Below are 18,666 nucleotides of genomic sequence, written 5' to 3'. Positions count from 1 at the left end.
GAAGGAAAGGACCCAACAACAAATGGACTTACAACGCTGATACGAAATGGACTTACAGGGCTGACACCGATCGATGAGCCGCTAAAAAGAGTTTCGGTCCCATATGATAAACACATCACCAACCAGCTACGCCCTCGACTAAGGTAATTCGGCATCGATCTAGTATTCTCCAGTGTAAGCAAACAACTCAAGTATCTATTGGGTTCAACGAAGGATAAAGTAGAAATGTTAAATAAGGCAGGCGTTTATAAAATAAATTGTTCCCAATGTGAAAAAATCTATGTAGGCCGAACAAAAAGATCATTAGATATAAGGTTCAAAGAACATATGGCGGAAGTAAGTAAGGCGAAAAGAGAAAACGATAAGGGATTACATTACGAATTTAGATCTAAGGCAGCAGAGCATGTGTATAAGGAAAATCACCCAATTATGGCATCAAATATTAAAATCTTAAGAAATGTCTCTTCCCCATGGTAACTTGATGTAGCTGAGAGTTTCGATTTCGTCACCACCGATGCAAACTCGCGGTGGGTGGCAGCAGACACGAAAGACCATCATCTTGCCGTAATCTCTGCGGGTTTCGAAGGGACTCGAGAATGCCCTGAAACTCGAACTACGCACATCACCCGATCCGTCGTCGCTTTGATCAACCGTGTCAGTTTATCCGGAAATCCGTTTTAGTGCATTAACTGGCATAGCTGGTCTCGATCGATTGTATCATATGCGGCTTTGAAGTCAATGAATAGATGATGTGTGGGCACGTTGTATTCGCGGCATTTCTGCAGTACTTGGCGAATGGCGAACACCTGGTCTGTGGTGGAGCGTTCGCCCATAAAACCCGCCTGGTACTGCCCCAATTGCAATTGGTGCTAGTCGACGGCATGAAATTTGGGAGAGTACCTTGTAAGCGGCGTTCAGCAATGTGATTGCGCGGTAGTTGCTACAATCCAGCTTATCGCCCTTTTTGTAGATGGGACACACGACACCTTCCATCCACTCCTGCGGCAAAACTTCCTCCTCCCAAATCTTGGTAATGACCCAGACCAGCGCTCTAGCCAGTGCCTCACCACCGTGTTTAAATAGCTCTCCTGGTAGTTGGTCAACCCCAGGGGCTTTGTTGTTTTTCATCCGGCCAATCTCCTCCTGGATTTCCTGGAGATCCGGAGCCGGTAGAATTATGTCCTGCGCGCGTTCTCTCAGGTCCAACACTATACCGCCATCTTCGTCTGCCACATCGCCATTCAGGTGTTCTTCGTAGTGCTGCCGCCACCTTTGGATCACCTCACGCTCGTTCGTAAGAAGGTTCCCGTTTATGTCCTTACACATATCAGGCTGTGGCACGTGGCCCTTACGTGAACGGTTCAACTTCTCATAGAACTTTCGTGTGTTATTAGCGCGGTACAGTTGCTCCGTCTCTTCACGGTCTCGATCTTCCTGCTGGCGCTTTTTCCTCCGGAAAATCGAGATTTGTTTGTTCCGCGCCCGTTTATATCGTGCCTCCTTCGCCCTCGTGCGGTGTTGCAGCAATCTCGCCCATGCTGCATTCTTCTCTTCTACTAACTGCTCACATTCGCCGTCATACCAGTCGTTTCTCTGATCCGGGGGCACCGTGCCAAGTGCAGCGGTTGCGGTGCTACCAATGGCGGATCGAATATCTCTCCAGCCATCTTCAAGAGACGCTGCACCTAGCTGCTCTTCCGTTGGGAGTGCCACTTCCAGCTGCTGCGCGTATTCTTGGGCTAGTCTACCGTCTTGTAGCCGCCCAATGTTAAGCCGCGGCGTCCGACTTCGACGCGTGTTGTACACCGTCGAGAGTTTTGAGCGCAGGCATACTGCAACGAGGTAGTGGTCGGATTCAATATTCGCACTGCAGTAAGTGCGGACGTTCGTGATGTCGGAGAAGAATTTACCGTCGATTAGAACGTGGTCGATTTGGTTTTCCGTTTCTTGGTTAGGTGATCTCCATGTGGCCTTGTGGATATTTTTACGGGGAAAGGAAGGTGCTTCGGACTACCATTCCGCGAGAGGCTGCGAAATTTATGCATCGTTGGCCGTTGTCATTCGATACGGTGTGCAGACTATCCGGTCCGATGACCGGTCTATACATTTCCTTCCTTCCTACCTGTGCGTTCATGTCACCGATGACGATTTTGACGTCCCGCAGTGGGCATCCATTGTATGTCTGCTCCAGCTATGCATAGAACGCTTCTTTCTCGTCGTCGAGTATCCCTTCGTGTGGGCAGTGCACGTTGATGATGCTATAGTTGAAGAAACGGCCTTTAATCCTCAGCTTGCACATCCTTGCGTTGATTGGCTGCCACCCAATCACACGATGGCGCACCTTACCCAGCACTATGAAGCCGGTTCCTAGCTCGTTGGTGGTGCTATAGCTTTGGTAGAAGGTAGCCGCTCGATGCCCGCTTTTCCACACTTTCTGTCCTGTCCAGCAAATCTCCTGTAGCGCCACGACGTCGAAGTTGCGGGGATGTAATTCATCGTAGATCATCCTGTCGCAACCTGCGAAACCTAGCGACTTGCAGTTCCATGTTCCAAGCTTCCAATCGTGATCCTGTATTCGTCGCCTAGGTCTTTGCCGATTATATCGAGTCGCATTATCTCTTATATTGTTGGTAATGATTGGTTTTCCAAGCGGCTTATTGGGCCTGCGTCGGAGGGCCGTCGTGTCAGGGCTGTTTAGCGTCCCACCTAACACCAGGACTTGGGCTTGTGCGCTTTAGGGACGTTCCGATACTTCAAAATATCGATATTTGATTCGATACGATAATCGAATCAAAGTATCGATATCACCAATATATTGGAATGAAAATATCGATATATCGGATAATCATATGATATTTAAAAAATTAAAATGTTTAGTATATTTTTTGTTGTAATTATTCAATTACTATCTTATTACCATATTATCTCTCTACAATAATGATCAGAATAGATTTTTTTCTATTTCTTAATCCAATCTGCTGCTGACCTCACTATTTTCCGTTCGTTCGGAAAAATCAACTGAAGATTCAAGAAATTTGCTGAAATTCCACTGACAATTTTTCTGTATTTCTACTCGGCTTATTCTGATTCTTGACAACACAAAATTATCTCCTCAGAATTTCCACGGATTTTTTTTAAGTTTAAATTTAATTTTCAAAGAAAATTCAGAATTTTCAATAAAATCTATTGAAATAGGGTAAAACGACCTATTATGGAGGGGTTAAGCACCGTGTCAAAACAAAATTGATTTAAAAAATTCTTCAAAAATTACCTGTTGGTCGTTTTCCACATTGTAGTAGTCGAATAGGATACTCTTTAACTATAGTTTCGTGAATATTACGTCAATTGTGCTGAACTTATGTTGTTTTGTTTTTATAACAATAAAAACAAACTACCGCAATAATATGACGCAGTTGCCTATCGTTGCCAAATTTTTTGAAGGTCAGTCCTATTGTTGCGGTATTGTATGTAATTCTTATGGAGAGCACTACCGCAATAATAGGCTCAAAGCATTCAAATTTTTATCGGAAAATTTTACATCATTTTGAACGGAATTTTGTCAAACTAAAGCTGTTCAATTGTTTTTAATGCTATCATATCCAGAATGGACTACTTTAACACTACCGCAACATTAGGACATACCACAACGATAAGACGTTTTACCCTATTCTTAACTAAAAAAGGAAATTCTCCTAAACTTTCACGAGAAATTATCTTTTTGTTTCACATGCAATTCCTTTGAATTTCGGCAGGAAATTCTATTCAATTTTAACCTTTTGTCTGTGCTCTGGGGTCAATATGACCCCAGGCCACTTTGAGTGGCTGTCATTTTTTAAGTTTTCAACCGATTCTCCTAATTTTTGGTAGTTTGGTAAAACTAGATCTGTCTCCTAGGTGCAAATTCGCTTGAAAAATCTTGAAAATATGCGCTACAGTGTCCTTTTTTCAAAAAACTTACGTTGTCTGTGCTATGGGGTCAAATTGACCCCAAATTGAAATTGCTATAACTAGTTTAATGATTGGCCAATTTTGGATTTTTGGGGCTGTTTCAAAAGATAATTTAAGCATCTTTCAGGTCGTTACCAAAGATTGTCTTTAGGTGGGCGGGTACATCGCGGGGAGGGGTTTTCGTAAAAAAGGGTACAAAAACAGTGATTTTTCATGCATATTTTATTATATCTGAAAATCCTATCTCAAAATGGGTACTGCACCTTTTCAAAAAGGTTATGCAGGAAGGCGTCTGCTTTGACATGAGGCATTGATTAGTTTAGCGCTTGGTCGCTAGGTGGCGGTGTATTTGAATTCATTATTTTAGACTACTCAAGTAACTCCGATATATGGAATTTTCTTCATTGTAAATATTCTTATCGCACAATTTTGAAATTTGTAAAGATGACGTCTGTAACAAAGTTCGTCTGGTGGGAATAGACTGTCATGTGACAGAATAAATAATACGGAAATTTACAAATAGGCGGCGCTAGCGTACTTGCAATATTCTTGCATATATGAAATATTGCATTAGCTTGAGATCCCTCATACCTACACCCAAGTTGTATTCGGCAACATTGTTCAGGATGTCTAGCACTACAAAGCGGTGCTCAATATAATGAGCACTTCTTCCCATTTTTTAATTTGTGCGATAAGAATATTTACACTGAGGAGAATTCTATATATCGGAATATCTTGAGTAGTCTAAAATAATGAACTATTGAGAAATCGACTGTATATTTTTATTTCGATTTTAAGGACGGCTACGCAGTCTTGAATTATTGAAACAAGATGTTTATTTATCCGACGTTTCGACACGGGGATGGTGTCTTCATCAGGGGAAACTATAATTGATTGGGTACTTAGTTATGTGTTATAAATATGTGTCAAAATGTTAACTTACAATACGGTATTTGTTCCTAGTCTATTGTTTAGTCTAACATTAACTGTCTGGTACGGATTTTTCTGGTACATACTGTGAAATTTAGATAATTATAACACTGAATTTGAACTAATTACAACAGATCCAAACATATAAAAACTGACTTACACTTCGAGAACACACAATTTCAAAAACATTGACACTAACAGATAACGCGAATTTTCTTTCGGATACCGCCTCATTGCAAACCCCCTTTTTTCCGTAATGGTAGCCTTGATGCCCTATCTAAATAATCTACTCATCTCTTAAATTTTGGTTGTTTCGTTTTCCTCTCTTAATCTCTTCTATACTCTTGATATGGTGCAATACAGAGGCGTATGTTGTGTTCAATCCATCTACGTCTGTCCGCTTATTAACGGTGTGGTTTGTGTTTGTTACATGGCACATTTCCAGAAATGGAAGTGTGGATGATTTGTAGCTGTGGTCTATAATTTGTGTAAGTTCGAAGTTGAATCTGTGGTCTTGGTCAATACAGTGTTGAATAAGAGCAGTCGTCGATTCGACTAGAGACGTTTTAGCTGCTTCAGTATTTGTATGGACATCGTTTAACAATTTTTCCAGCTTGTTTACGTTTGTTCTGTGACCAGCAAGTCGCTTTTTAGATAATTCGTAGTCATTCCTACATAACAGCACGGACAATCATTGCATGGAATTCTGTAAATAATATTGCTAATATCTTCTTTCCCTAGAGGCTGTTTTAATTTGGTATGTAGATCGTTAACTGTGTGATATTGTTTTGTGGTGATGGAGATGTTGGGATAATCTTTAATTAATAATTTCGCGATCCGTTGGGAAAGTGCAGGTACGTACGGAATGGATCTGTAAAGTTTTACATTTGTTGTAATTTCAGGAGGTGGAAACTGTCCCTCGTGATGAATGGAACTGCTGGTCGAATGATGATCTCGGAATTCAACTATTTGGTGGTTGGTGTTCGGTACGGCATCTTGTTGTTCAATTGGAGGAGTTTGCTGCGTGGGTGGGCTATGGGCTGCTGGCATGATGGCTGGCTGGGAGGGTGGCTAACGACATGGTTGGCTCTGGGTGGATATTGCTGGATTAGTGTGGGTAGTGCACGGGGTTTGGTGGATAGTGGTCTGCGGTGGTTGGGTGGGCGGTTGTTGTGTTGATTGGGTTGGTTGTGGATGGATGCTGCTCTGATGTTTATTCATGTACAGATGAAATAGTCGATTGATGAGTTGCTTTGGATAGTTGTTCGCCTGCAGGTGTTGGTGAATGGTTTTTGCTATTTCATCGATGGGTTTGTTGTGTGTAAGCGAACAAACCCTGTGAATGAAGTTGTTGGCTCCATTTATTTTGTGTTTCGGTTGATGGAATGACGCGTAATTTAACATTCTACCGGATGCGATGGGTTTGGCGTACCATTCGGTGGGCAATGTTTGGTCTTCATTACTGATCACTGTCATGTCTAGAAAAGGAAGTTTTCTATTTTCTTCGATCTCAATGGTGAACTGTAGCCTCGGTTCTACATTGTTGAATGCATCGAGAACAAGCTTTTACGGTGTTCCGTGGGATAACCATAAAGATGTCATCAACATATTTCTTGAATATTGTAGCCTCAAATGGTAGAGAGCTCATAGCTGTGTGTATTACCGAGTCCAATACAATGTCTGCCACAATCGGAGAGAGTGGGCTTCCCATAGCAGTTCCAAACGTTTGTTTGTAGAATTGCCCTTCGAAACAAAAGTAGCTGGCCTCCATGCAGAATTCTACAATCTCAAGAAAGAGATCTAAGTTAATTCTGGTGTCAACTTCATTCCATCGTTCTATGATGTTGCGAATGACCAGGTGACGTGGAACATTCGTAAATAACGATGTCACATCCAGCGACATCATTATGAAATCTTCGGGTAGTTTGCTGTGGTTTACTTCCGTACAAAAATCAAACGAACTCGTCGTACTGTATGGACTATGGAGCGAGGATTGGAGGATATTCGCTATGTACTTGGACAGTTTGTATGTTGGGGCCGTTACGTTGGGAATGACGGGACGGAGCGGTAGTTGTTGCTTGTGGGCTTTCGGTTGGCCGTAGATCCGTGGACAAGTTGCATTATTCGAAGATAGGTGCTTGGATTGTTTGTAGTCAATAAGCTTCAAGTCTTTCAGCCTTTTGACCATATTGTTGCTCTGAATCTGATACCTGGAGGTGGGATCGATCCGTACTTTAACGTATGTTGTCGGATCGTTAACTAGGTTACGCATTTTATGGTCATAATCCTCTCGCATCATAATAACCGTTCTATTGCCTTTATCCGCTGACAGGACACATATCTCTGGATTTGAACGCAGAAACCTCTTTGTGTTGTCCGTGGCAGCTTCGCAAAATTTTGTCACACTGTCATGCGTTTCTACCATCGAGCGGAAACCATGAATGAAGTTTTGCATTACATTCACGATCTGGCAGCGGTTTTTATCTGGCACCTTTTTGTCGTTGTTTGTTAGCAAGATTTGTTCTGTTTCGGCTAGCAGGTGGTAGAAAGGGATTTGCGATAGCGACGTCGTCGGAAGAGCGAATTTAGGACCAAGACTGAGGAGATGGAGTGTGCTAGATGGGATGTCTAGGTTGGTTGCGTTGAGGATGGCCTTCTCGTTGAACCCAGGTTGCCCTTTGTCGTTGAGTTTTGGCATCTGTGTGATGGTGGAGAGTTTTTTTGATGTGTGTTTTTCTTTCCTACTCAACCAGGCGGTGTACGCTGCATGTTGTGTGTCCATGAAATCATTTGTGATCCTTTCGTTGGTTAGAGACCGTAAACCTCGTTTTATCACTTGCAATTCCTTAGTGATTTGTTTGATCTTGTGGAACGTTTGTTTGATTTCTAGGTTCAGTATAGCTTTTTTGAACCTGTTTATAGTCCTGTCGATCTTGTTGATGTATGGAGCGTTTTCTGCTAACAACTCGTGAACGCATTTGAACGAGTTCACTATGTGTGAAGGAAAAACACCTTGTCGTCTGCACATAATAAGAAACGATTTGCGGCTTTCCAAATTTGCCATTTTCTTGTTGTGAGAGGCGTACGTTTTCATTGTGTCAACAGTATGGTGTCCGAAGTTTTCGTGTATGTACCCAAAGAAGGAGAGTTGTATGGCTGCCATTGTGTGATGAACTATTGAGAAATCGACTGTATATTTTTATTTCGATTTTAAGGACGGCTACGCAGTCTTGAATTATTGAAACAAGATGTTTATTTATCCGACGTTTCGACACGGGGATGGTGTCTTCATCAGGGGAAACTATAATTGATTGGGTACTTAGTTATGTGTTATAAATATGTGTCAAAATGTTAACTTACAATACGGTATTTGTTCCTAGTCTATTGTTTAGTCTAACATTAACTGTCTGGTACGGATTTTTTTGGTACATACTGTGAAATTTAGATAATTATAACACTGAATTTGAACTAATTACAACAGATCCAAACATATAAAAACTGACTTACACTTCGAGAACACACAATTTCAAAAACATTGACACTAACAGATAACGCGAATTTTCTTTCGGATACCGCCTCATTGCAAACCCCCTTTTTTCCGTAATGGTAGCCTTGATGCCCTATCTGAATAATCTACTCATCTCTTAAATTTTGGTTGTTTCGTTTTCCTCTCTTAATCTCTTCTATACTCTTGATATGGTGCAATACAGAGGCGTATGTTGTGTTCAATCCATCTACGTCTGTCCGCTTATTAACGGTGTGGTTTGTGTTTGTTACATGGCACATTTCCAGAAATGGAAGTGTGGATGATTTGTAGCTGTGGTCTATAATTTGTGTAAGTTCGAAGTTGAATCTGTGGTCTTGGTCAATACAGTGTTGAATAAGAGCAGTCGTCGATTCGACTAGAGACGTTTTAGCTGCTTCAGTATTTGTATGGACATCGTTTAACAATTTTTCCAGCTTGTTTACGTTTGTTCTGTGACCAGCAAGTCGCTTTTTTAGATAATTCGTAGTCATTCCTACATAACAGCACGGACAATCATTGCATGGAATTCTGTAAATAATATTGCTAATATCTTCTTTCCCTAGAGGCTGTTTTAATTTGGTATGTAGATCGTTAACTGTGTGATATTGTTTTGTGGTGATGGAGATGTTGGGATAATCTTTAATTAATAATTTCGCGATCCGTTGGGAAAGTGCAGGTACGTACGGAATGGATCTGTAAAGTTTTACATGTTGTTTGTTGGGGTTATCTGTTAGTGTCAATGTTTTTGAAATTGTGTGTTCTCGAAGTGTAAGTCAGTTTTTATATGTTTGGATCTGTTGTAATTAGTTCAAATTCAGTGTTATAATTATCTAAATTTCACAGTATGTACCAGAAAAATCCGTACCAGACAGTTAATGTTAGACTAAACAATAGACTAGGAACAAATACCGTATTGTAAGTTAACATTTTGACACATATTTATAACACATAACTAAGTACCCAATCAATTATAGTTTCCCCTGATGAAGACACCATCCCCGTGTCGAAACGTCGGATAAATAAACATCTTGTTTCAATAATTCAAGACTGCGTAGCCGTCCTTAAAATCGAAAGGTCTAAAATAATGAATTCAAATATACCACCACCTGGCGGCCGAGTTCTAAACTTATCAACGCCTCATGCCAAAGCACACGCCTTAGTGCATAACCTTTTAAGTTGGGTAGGATTTTCGGATATAAGTAAAATAATCATGAAAAATCACTGTTTTTGTACCCTTGTTCACTAAAACCTCTCCCCGCGATGTACCCGCCCATCTATAGTCAATCTTTGGTAACGAAAGATGATTAAATTATCTTTCGAAACAGCCCAAAAAAATCCAAAATTGGCCAAACATTAAAAAAGTTATAGCAATTTCAATTTGGGGTCAATTTGACCCCAGAGCACAGACAACGTAAGTTTTTATGAGCACAGACAGAAGGTTAACAGGCATTCTTCAAAATTCACGAAAAAGGTTCCATCAGAAAAAAAAATCAAAATAATCATCAGAAAGTTCAAAGATATATTCTAAGGACAATCCTCACGGAATCCAAATTTAAATCTACTCGCGTTTTCAAGGACACACCACTTAATACTGAAGTAACGCACAACTGTCATTTTTATTATTTCGGCTTTGCTGCATCGCAGCATGCGCGAATTAAGAAAAATGACAGTTGTGCATTGCTTCCGTATCGAGTGGTGTGCCCTTGAAAACGAGAGTGCATTTAGTTTTGGATTCCGTGAGAAATGTCCTTAAGAGAATTCTCTTTAACTCCTACTCCTTTCGAAGGAATTTTTAATATTTTCCAATTCTTCTAAATTCTAATTTCCACAATTTACTTCCTAATTTCTATAGTAAATTTATCTAATTAGTCATAGGAACAAGTCAAATATATAATTAAATTCCATCGGTATGACAGATGTTGCCCAACCGTCAATACAAAGTGTCGAGTTGCCAAAACTATTTGTTATGGCAGCGCACACCTCACACCATCCTACCGAGAAAAATCCTCTTAACCATTAAAAATACGGCATTTTCGATCCAGTTTGAAGTATTTCCTTTCACAAAACACAATGCAATTGTTATTTTTGCGTTACTTTATTCTGATTCAATATATCGATATCGGAAGCAAAAATATCGATATGACCGATATATTGAAAGCAAAATATCGATACAGAAATATCGGATATCGAAACAAAAATATCGATATTCCGATATATCGAAAGTATCGGAACGTCCCTAGTGCGCTTTGAGCGGCACACGGTCGCTTTGGTGGGGCCTACTTGCGGATACATGCAGCTTTTTATAGAAGTTTAACAGGACCCACTGTCAAACCCCACCACATCCTTGGCAAGCCCCACAACTCGCAGATGGCCTGAGGAGGGATCGTCAAGCCCTTAGACATAGTCCCTGCTGCCCGCACACACAAAATCAGTCTTGGTCAAATTTGCTGGATGTTAATCCGCGCTTTGCACAATTCCATTCCCTACATTTAATTCACGCACCAAGGATAGAAAATGGTTTATTAGCAACAAATGGTTTAACAGCTAAATATGAACATCTCATCTCATCACTCGCTACTCAGACTGGCAAATCACAAGTTAAGAAAATTATTTTGAGCTTTTTAGTGGAATGTCTTCACTTGTCATAAGACGAGTTTGTACAATCCCATTGAACTCCACCACTTAGTTGTATCTTGACAGATACGTATTTCGACCTCAACAGTAAGGCCGTCTTCAGTGTCTCGTACTTGACTCGACTTCAATGGGATTGTACAAACTCGTCTTATGACAAGGGAAATCACAAGTTTTAATATAACTGAGTTCACCTCAAATACACGTTATCGTTCCACTCCTATTTGTAAGGACGTGGCCGTGGTATTTGTTGATTAATAATACACAAATTCAATGGAATTTGCAACGTGAAATTGGTAAATCAATCTAGTCAGCCGATCCTGTAATTCAGTGTGCGGTTTCATCATATATAACTTCGAATACACCCCTTTCTGGCTTGTTTGTCCCAATGTACCTTAATAAATATGGAATTAATGTAAAATATGACGAAGAATATTCAAAAGATTTTTAAAACCTCTAGACACGAAAAATAAGTCCATATAATTGAGGTAGAAAGTTCATATAATCGAAGTCCATATAATCGAGGTATACCTGTATATCTAATAAACGAGAAAGGCATCAACACCGCTAGGTGAATTAATCAGGGTTTTCTGCATATTGAGACGATATCCATCAGTAATGAAAAAATAATGCTATAAAATACAATGCAAGGTGCAACCCATGCAAATTTCGCATGCAAGTTCTTGTATCCGATTAACTGAAAACAACAAAACGGACACGACCTTGATTGGACATTGGACAAGCAAGCTAAGACGCTCGAAGCCCGCTCGCACAGTTTGGCGATGTGGAAGCAGTGCCACAGTAGTTAATTTTTTACCATCAACATGCATATTTATTAAAGTTCTATGCAACCATAAAGTTTTAAAAAAGAAACGGAACAAACAACGTACACGGAAGAAATAAACTACCCAATAATGAGTTTAATTCACCCAACCTCGTAAATCCGTACGGGAAGCCAAAATTGAGTAAGTAGGGTCGAAGTAGTTTGCCTTTACTCCCATGTTAAAAAAGTACCCAACGGAAAATTTATTGACCCAAATTTAAGTTTAATTCACTCAATTTCGACCTCAGGTAATAAAACTTAAAATTGGCTTCCCGTATTGAACTGGCGTCGTAGGATTGTTGGCTCTTTTGTTTTTGATAACAAAAGAAAGAGTGGATGAAAGAGAAGAGAAAAATAACTCAAAAGTAAGTTTAAAAATACTCAATTTTGGGTACTTTTTTTCTTCCGTGTAGCTAAAATTATGCCCTTTTTGGTTCGGAAACTTTTCAAATGTTTTACTGTAAAACAAATTAAACACAAGATGATTTCACAGATATTTTGTTGTTGTAACGTGGCATGACAAAGACACTAACACCGCTAGGTGGATTTATCTAGTTTTTAAAAGTAATATTTTTGCAAATTAGGCTGCATGTTTAAAAAATATCGTCACAATTTGTTTGATTACTCAAAAAAGAATGGATCCTCTATTTCAACCTAAATATGTACATTATTTACATACCTTGAGTTAGGAGACAGATAGTGCAAATATGCGGACATACTACCCGCACTTTCTCCAAATACAGTTACGTTGTTTGGATCTCCTCCAAAGACTGCAATATTTTGTTTTACCCACTTGAATACAAGCAGCTAAAACAATTTTCTAGTTATTTAATTTTCTTTACTTCTATCAGTGACTCAATTTAATTTACCTGATCCTTCAATCCAGCGTTGCCAGCAATTCCTGCACCGGGTAAGCTCAAGAAACCCAACGGTCCAAGCCGATAGTTCATCGTAACCACAACCACCTTTTCCTGAACTAATTGAATCGGATTGTATACAAAACTACCCCCACCGCCGCCAATAAATCCTCCTCCATGAATCCAAATCATCACGGGAAAACTGGTAGTGCTATTCCCATCGTCTGGCAAACCAGGTGTGTAGACATTTAGAAATAGTCCAGCTTCCTTACCCAGAACGAACCTTCCCATCGGTTGTATGCATGCGCTGCGATCTACCGAACATTCCACCATCGGTTTATAAAACTTCTCAATTGGAACAGGCGGACGGAAGCGAAGCTCCCCAACCGGAGCCTTTGCATATGGAACACCTTTGAAGTAGTGATATTGTGATCCATTGGGTAGCGTTGAGGTTATTCCGCGAACTTTGCCCTGGCTAACTTTTACGATCGGTCGAACCGGTGGAGGAAATGTTTTGAGTAATTTGCTTGATATGATGAACTTTGTCAGTCCAAACACTAGCCGTAGAACAGAGCGCAAAAACTCAATCATGATAAAACTTGGAAACTGGGAGATAATCGAATGCTTGCGATAGCGTCGATTATTTTTCACCGGCTTCAGCAGAACAGTGGGACCTGACTACTCTGGATGTTTCATTAAAACTGATTGACGCTACTTCGTGGGGTTACTAGAGCACACAGCTGCCTCTATACACTAATAGTGATTTTAATTTTTTGCAATGATAAGAAACCGGTGTTTGATGTGTTGGTTTACGTGAATGAATTTGCTGCGCATGTGCTACGCTGCTTCACAGTAGTACGATAACGACTATTACGATTGACACTCAGTGTGGAGCTGGAAGTAAATTATTCAAACGATTTCATGTATATGTACTTGTATGCACGATCAGTGCGGTTAATAATTGGATTTAATTATTGCTAAAATAATCTTTCGGTATAGTCTTCTCATCTGCTTTAGATGACTTCAAATGCTTTGGACTTGCATCAACATAGGGAGTTTCAGGGTTCATTACATCAAATTACATCACGAAAAAAATGATGATTGTTAACCGCATCTCTTCCTCTTGTTACGTTATTTGTCTGGCAGACATCACTCGCCCCCTAAAGCGTTAGTTACTCATTCGAACTGTTAACTTAATATAGTTGAACAAATTAGCAAATTGAAACACACAGACAAGGGCTCATTCACAAATTACATTTGCATGACCAACTATTCCTGCACAAATTGAAGGTATTAATATTTTATATTGTTGTCAATTGACCTCCTCCGTCAAAAAACTTTTCGTGTTTTATTGTCTCAGTCTATTCTTTGACTTATTTGAGGTAAACCTTCCTAACAAAAAAAAACACGTTTTGAAGCTTCCAAGCCTCTTACTATTTTAAAAATCAAAATCAAAAACGTGAATAGTGCTGCACGTGTGAACCACCCTAAAGAATTGGTCTTGATTAAAAATCAAGCAAATGGTAAACCAAAAGCATCAGAAATTTTTGGAAAAATATATAAAGCTCTTTTAGTGGAATGTATTCAACCGTCTAAGACGAATTAAGTGGAGAGTACTTAATTCGTCTTAGACGGTTGAGAAATTTTTGTATGGGTCGTCACACTTCGGGCAAGCTTCTCTCCCCTCCCCCTACAGGCGTTACCTTATAAACTAATTTTTGTATGCATGGTATAACATTTGATGATGATTTTTAGGACAGTGCAGCTTTAATTTGCAACACATGGCAAAGAAGTTCCTACAATAATAAATAACGATGGAAGTGTAAATATCTGGAATTGATATTTCATCATGGGAACATTACTTTTTCATTAGTCTAACTCTGGTTAACCTCAGCATCTGAATCATAGCCTAAAACGTCGAATGATAGAATGACTTGCAATGTAGAAAACCAGATGCATCCACTCGATCACTGCACTGATTTTCCCCAGCTCCGGCCTTGAGGACGGTACTTCCCAAGCAAAATGAAACGAATGAACCGACTTTTGACCTGCTGAAGCTCTTTTTTAATCAATTATTTTATTTGGCAGGCTCTGGCGTGTTTGATACTTTGCTGAGCTGCAATTCTCAAGTATGATATTTCACATTTTATATCATTGCACAATGGGGAAATCCGATTTCAAAGGTGGAAAAAATTAATAACTTTCTTCACGAACAACTTACAGATGAGATCAAGAGCTTATTCGAAAGGGAATTTTGCAAAGAATTCAGTGAGTGCTGATTCATGGACGTGGAACACTTCTGTATGTAGTTATTGAGCTCGTTTTGCCCTAATGCCCCATATATTGCGAGTTTCCAAACTATTTGTCATTTTATCTTCAAGACATTGGTCTAAAATTGTGTTTATCTCTTCACTGTGGATTCACAGAAGGGCACTAAATATATTTTGTTGGTAAAAGTTGGAAATTTAAGGGATTTTGGGGTCAAATAAGCATCAAAGTGCATTTTATGCGCAATTTTCATGTATTCTGTAAAAAATAGTAATATTTACAGATAAGTGTTGATATTATTGTCTCAAAGTGTTGAACAGATATTTACAAATGTTTGCCGAACAAAAATTAATGAAATAAATCGTTTCACAAATGTTTTATTTGGTTATTTATTGAGTTAAAAACGATTTTTAAAAACCATACCCGATAGCACAACTAGACAAGAATAGTCATATGTTATGAGTCTTGATGTGATCATAAATAGGAGGTGATGGGAGATACTCTTTTTTCTCACTTTTTTGCCCAAATTCCCCTATGAAATAATATAGCTCAATGATTCTGAGCAAGGAAATGATGTAGTAATGTTAATTTAATTGATACTTTCCAATGATATAATGAAAATAACAAATAATCATATAATTCATTAAAAATATTGAATTATAGGGGATTTAGGGGTCATACAGCTCATTTAATGTAACTTTTTATACAAAATAGGATAACTTTTCTCACGAGCGACTCACAGATAAGGTTAAGGGCTTATTCGAAAGAGAATTTTCCAAGAAATTCAGTAAGAGATGTTTTATAGACGTGAGACACTTCTGTATGTAGTTATTAAGCTTGTTTTGCCCCAATGTCCCATACATTAAAACTTTTCATATTTTCGTGCTTTCATCTTCCAAGTATTGTACTAAAGATGTGTTCTCCTCTTCATTATAGATCCATAGAAAAGCACTATACATGCTTTGTTGGTAAAAGTTGGAAATTTAAGGGATTTTGGGGCCAAATAAGTATTAAATTACACTTTACGTGAATTTTTCATGTATTCTGTAAAAATTAATAAAAATATTATTATTCCCCAAAATATTCTACAGACATTGATAGATGTTTGCGAAACAATTACTAATGAAGTAAATCATTTCGCAAGTGTTTTGTTTTGTGATTTAATAAGTAAAACCGATTTTTTAAATGCTTCTGAAAAGTGCCATTCCCAAACCATACCTGTTTGCACAACTAGATAAGAGTAAATATATTAGTCGATGTGATAATAGATAGGAATAGATAGGAAATATTCTTTTCTCAAGACCTTTCACCCAAATTCCCCTTATGAAATAATATAGCTCAATGATTCTGGGTTAAGAAATGATAGAGTAACATTGATTCAATTATATTTTGTCAATGATACTATAAAAATAACAAATATTCGTAGATTGCATTGAAAAATAAAAAATCCAAGGGTTTAGGGCTCAGAACCTTTTTTTTTAATTCATAATTAATGATTTTTTTCACTTATTTGTCCCAAAATGCCTTAAAAATCCATTTTTAATGTAATATATGGATATTTGTTTTTTATGGTATCAATTTCTGTTAAAAAAAAAGTATGACAATAATATCAACTAATATCTGTAAATATCTGAATAATCAATAGGCTGTAGATTTCGCCAAAATTGACCATATGTAGAGCTACATCAATGTTTACAAGTTTTTAAATCACCGTATATTATCCCTTAAGTTTGATGATTATTTGACCCCAAAATCCTTTAAATTTCCCACTTTTCCAACAAAATATGTATAGTGCTATGTATGGATCTACAATGAAGAGGAAAACAGTTTGAAAGATTAAACTTTAATTATTTAATTAATCATTAAAGTACCAAAATATGAAAAGTTTTGATGTATGGGACATTGGGGCAAAACAAGCTTAATAACTACATACAGAAGTGTCTCACGTCTATAAAACATCTCTCACTGAATTTCTTGGAAAATTCTCTTTCGAATAAGCCCTTAACCTTATCTGTGAGTCGCTCGTGAGAAAAGTTACCCTATTTTGTATAAAAAGTTACATTAAATGAGCTGTATGACCCCTAAATCCCCTATAATTCAATATTTTTAATGAATTATATGATTATTTGTTATTTTCATTATATCATTGGAAAGTATCAATTAAATTAACATTACTACATCATTTCCTTGCTCAGAATCATTGAGCTATATTATTTCATAGGGGAATTTGGGCAAAAAAGTGAGAAAAAAGAGTATCTCCCATCACCTCCTATTTATGATCACATCAAGACTCATAACATATGACTATTCTTGTCTAGTTGTGCTATCGGGTATGGTTTGGAAATGTTTGGCATCGGTGCTATTCAAAAGTTTTTAAAAATCGTTTTTAACTCAATAAATAACCAAATAAAACATTTGTGAAACGATTTATTTCATTAATTTTTGTTCGGCAAACATTTGTCAATATCTGTTCAACACTTTGAGACAATAATATCAACACTTATCTGTAAATATTACTATTTTTACAGAATACATGAAAATTGCGCATAAAATGCACTTTGATGCTTATTTGACCCCAAAATCCCTTAAATTTCCAACTTTTACCAACAAAATATATTTAGTGCCCTTCTGTGAATCCACAGTGAAGAGATAAACACAATTTTAGACCAATGTCTTGAAGATAAAATGACAAATAGTTTGGAAACTCGCAATATATGGGGCATTAGGGCAAAACGAGCTCAATAACTACATACAGAAGTGTTCCACGTCCATGAATCAGCACTCACTGAATTCTTTGCAAAATTCCCTTTCGAATAAGCTCTTGATCTCATCTGTAAGTTGTTCGTGAAGAAAGTTATTAATTTTTTCCACCTTTGAAATCGGATTTCCCCATTGTGCATTGTTTTGACACAGACTCAGTGTTTTGGACATACACCCTCCCCAGAGACAACATTTTTAGAAGAATTTTTTTTCGGACCCTCTCAAAACACTATGATTTCGGTGACTTTTTGCTGTGCACATTCTTTATAGTCTACTAGTTTATTTGTGGACGCAGTAGCGCCCGTAGCAAGTGTTTATTTTTTCAATCAAAATTTTCAACATCTGGTCGTCTAAGGTTGTCACTGGTTTTGTTTTCTGCATCTGGAAGTAAAAAAGAATTGAAGTGTCAAATATTTTATTTTTTGTGAGAATTTCCCCGCGTGTTGCGTCTGGTTATTTATTATAAGTTCATTTGGTATTTTGGAAATTTGTATTTTTAAACAACTCATCTGAAGAATGCATGTAAGTATTCAGTGTTAAATACTTAACTTTTTAAAGCTCATTTCCAAATGATCGCACACTGCGCTACTTGGTGCTATGTACTTTATTGAAAAGTGTATGGAAGTATTTTTGTTAGCGTTTTCTAAAACAAATCTCATAAGTTAAATTTTAAATTTGCCATATTAAATATCATTGTAATAATTTTACGATACAGATATGTTCCGATTTTATCACGTTCCGATTTTGTCACGCTCCGATTTCGTCAACAAAATTATTCCGTTTTTATCAACAAGAAAATTCAATTTCTTTTTTTAGAGATTTATCATTCAAAATTAAAAAACTTGGGTTAGTGTCTGGCCAAATGTTGTATTTATAGTACTTCAAGCACTAGCGGTAAAAAAGCCGTAACTAGCAAGACAAGG

At 38.0% G+C, this 18,666-nt stretch overlaps 1 protein-coding gene across 1 annotated transcript in view; it reads right to left on the bottom strand.

Annotated features, from left to right (window-relative positions):
* The window catches only part of LOC134209537 (uncharacterized), a 46,081-nt gene that overhangs the window by 2,209 nt on the left and 25,206 nt on the right, over positions 1-18,666 (bottom strand). The window contains exons 5-6 of the mRNA XM_062685514.1: positions 12,728-13,393; positions 12,538-12,665 (exon numbers count right to left, since the gene is read on the bottom strand). Coding sequence (XP_062541498.1) covers positions 12,538-12,665; positions 12,728-13,393 — 794 coding nt within the window. The remainder of the gene's footprint in view (positions 1-12,537; positions 12,666-12,727; positions 13,394-18,666) is intronic.

The sequence above is a fragment of the Armigeres subalbatus genome, chromosome 2 (assembly GCF_024139115.2).
Source record: "Armigeres subalbatus isolate Guangzhou_Male chromosome 2, GZ_Asu_2, whole genome shotgun sequence".
NCBI lineage: Eukaryota > Metazoa > Arthropoda > Insecta > Diptera > Culicidae > Armigeres > Armigeres subalbatus.
Note: the sequence above shows the minus strand (reverse complement) of the source record. Positions and strands in the feature narration are given on the sequence as shown.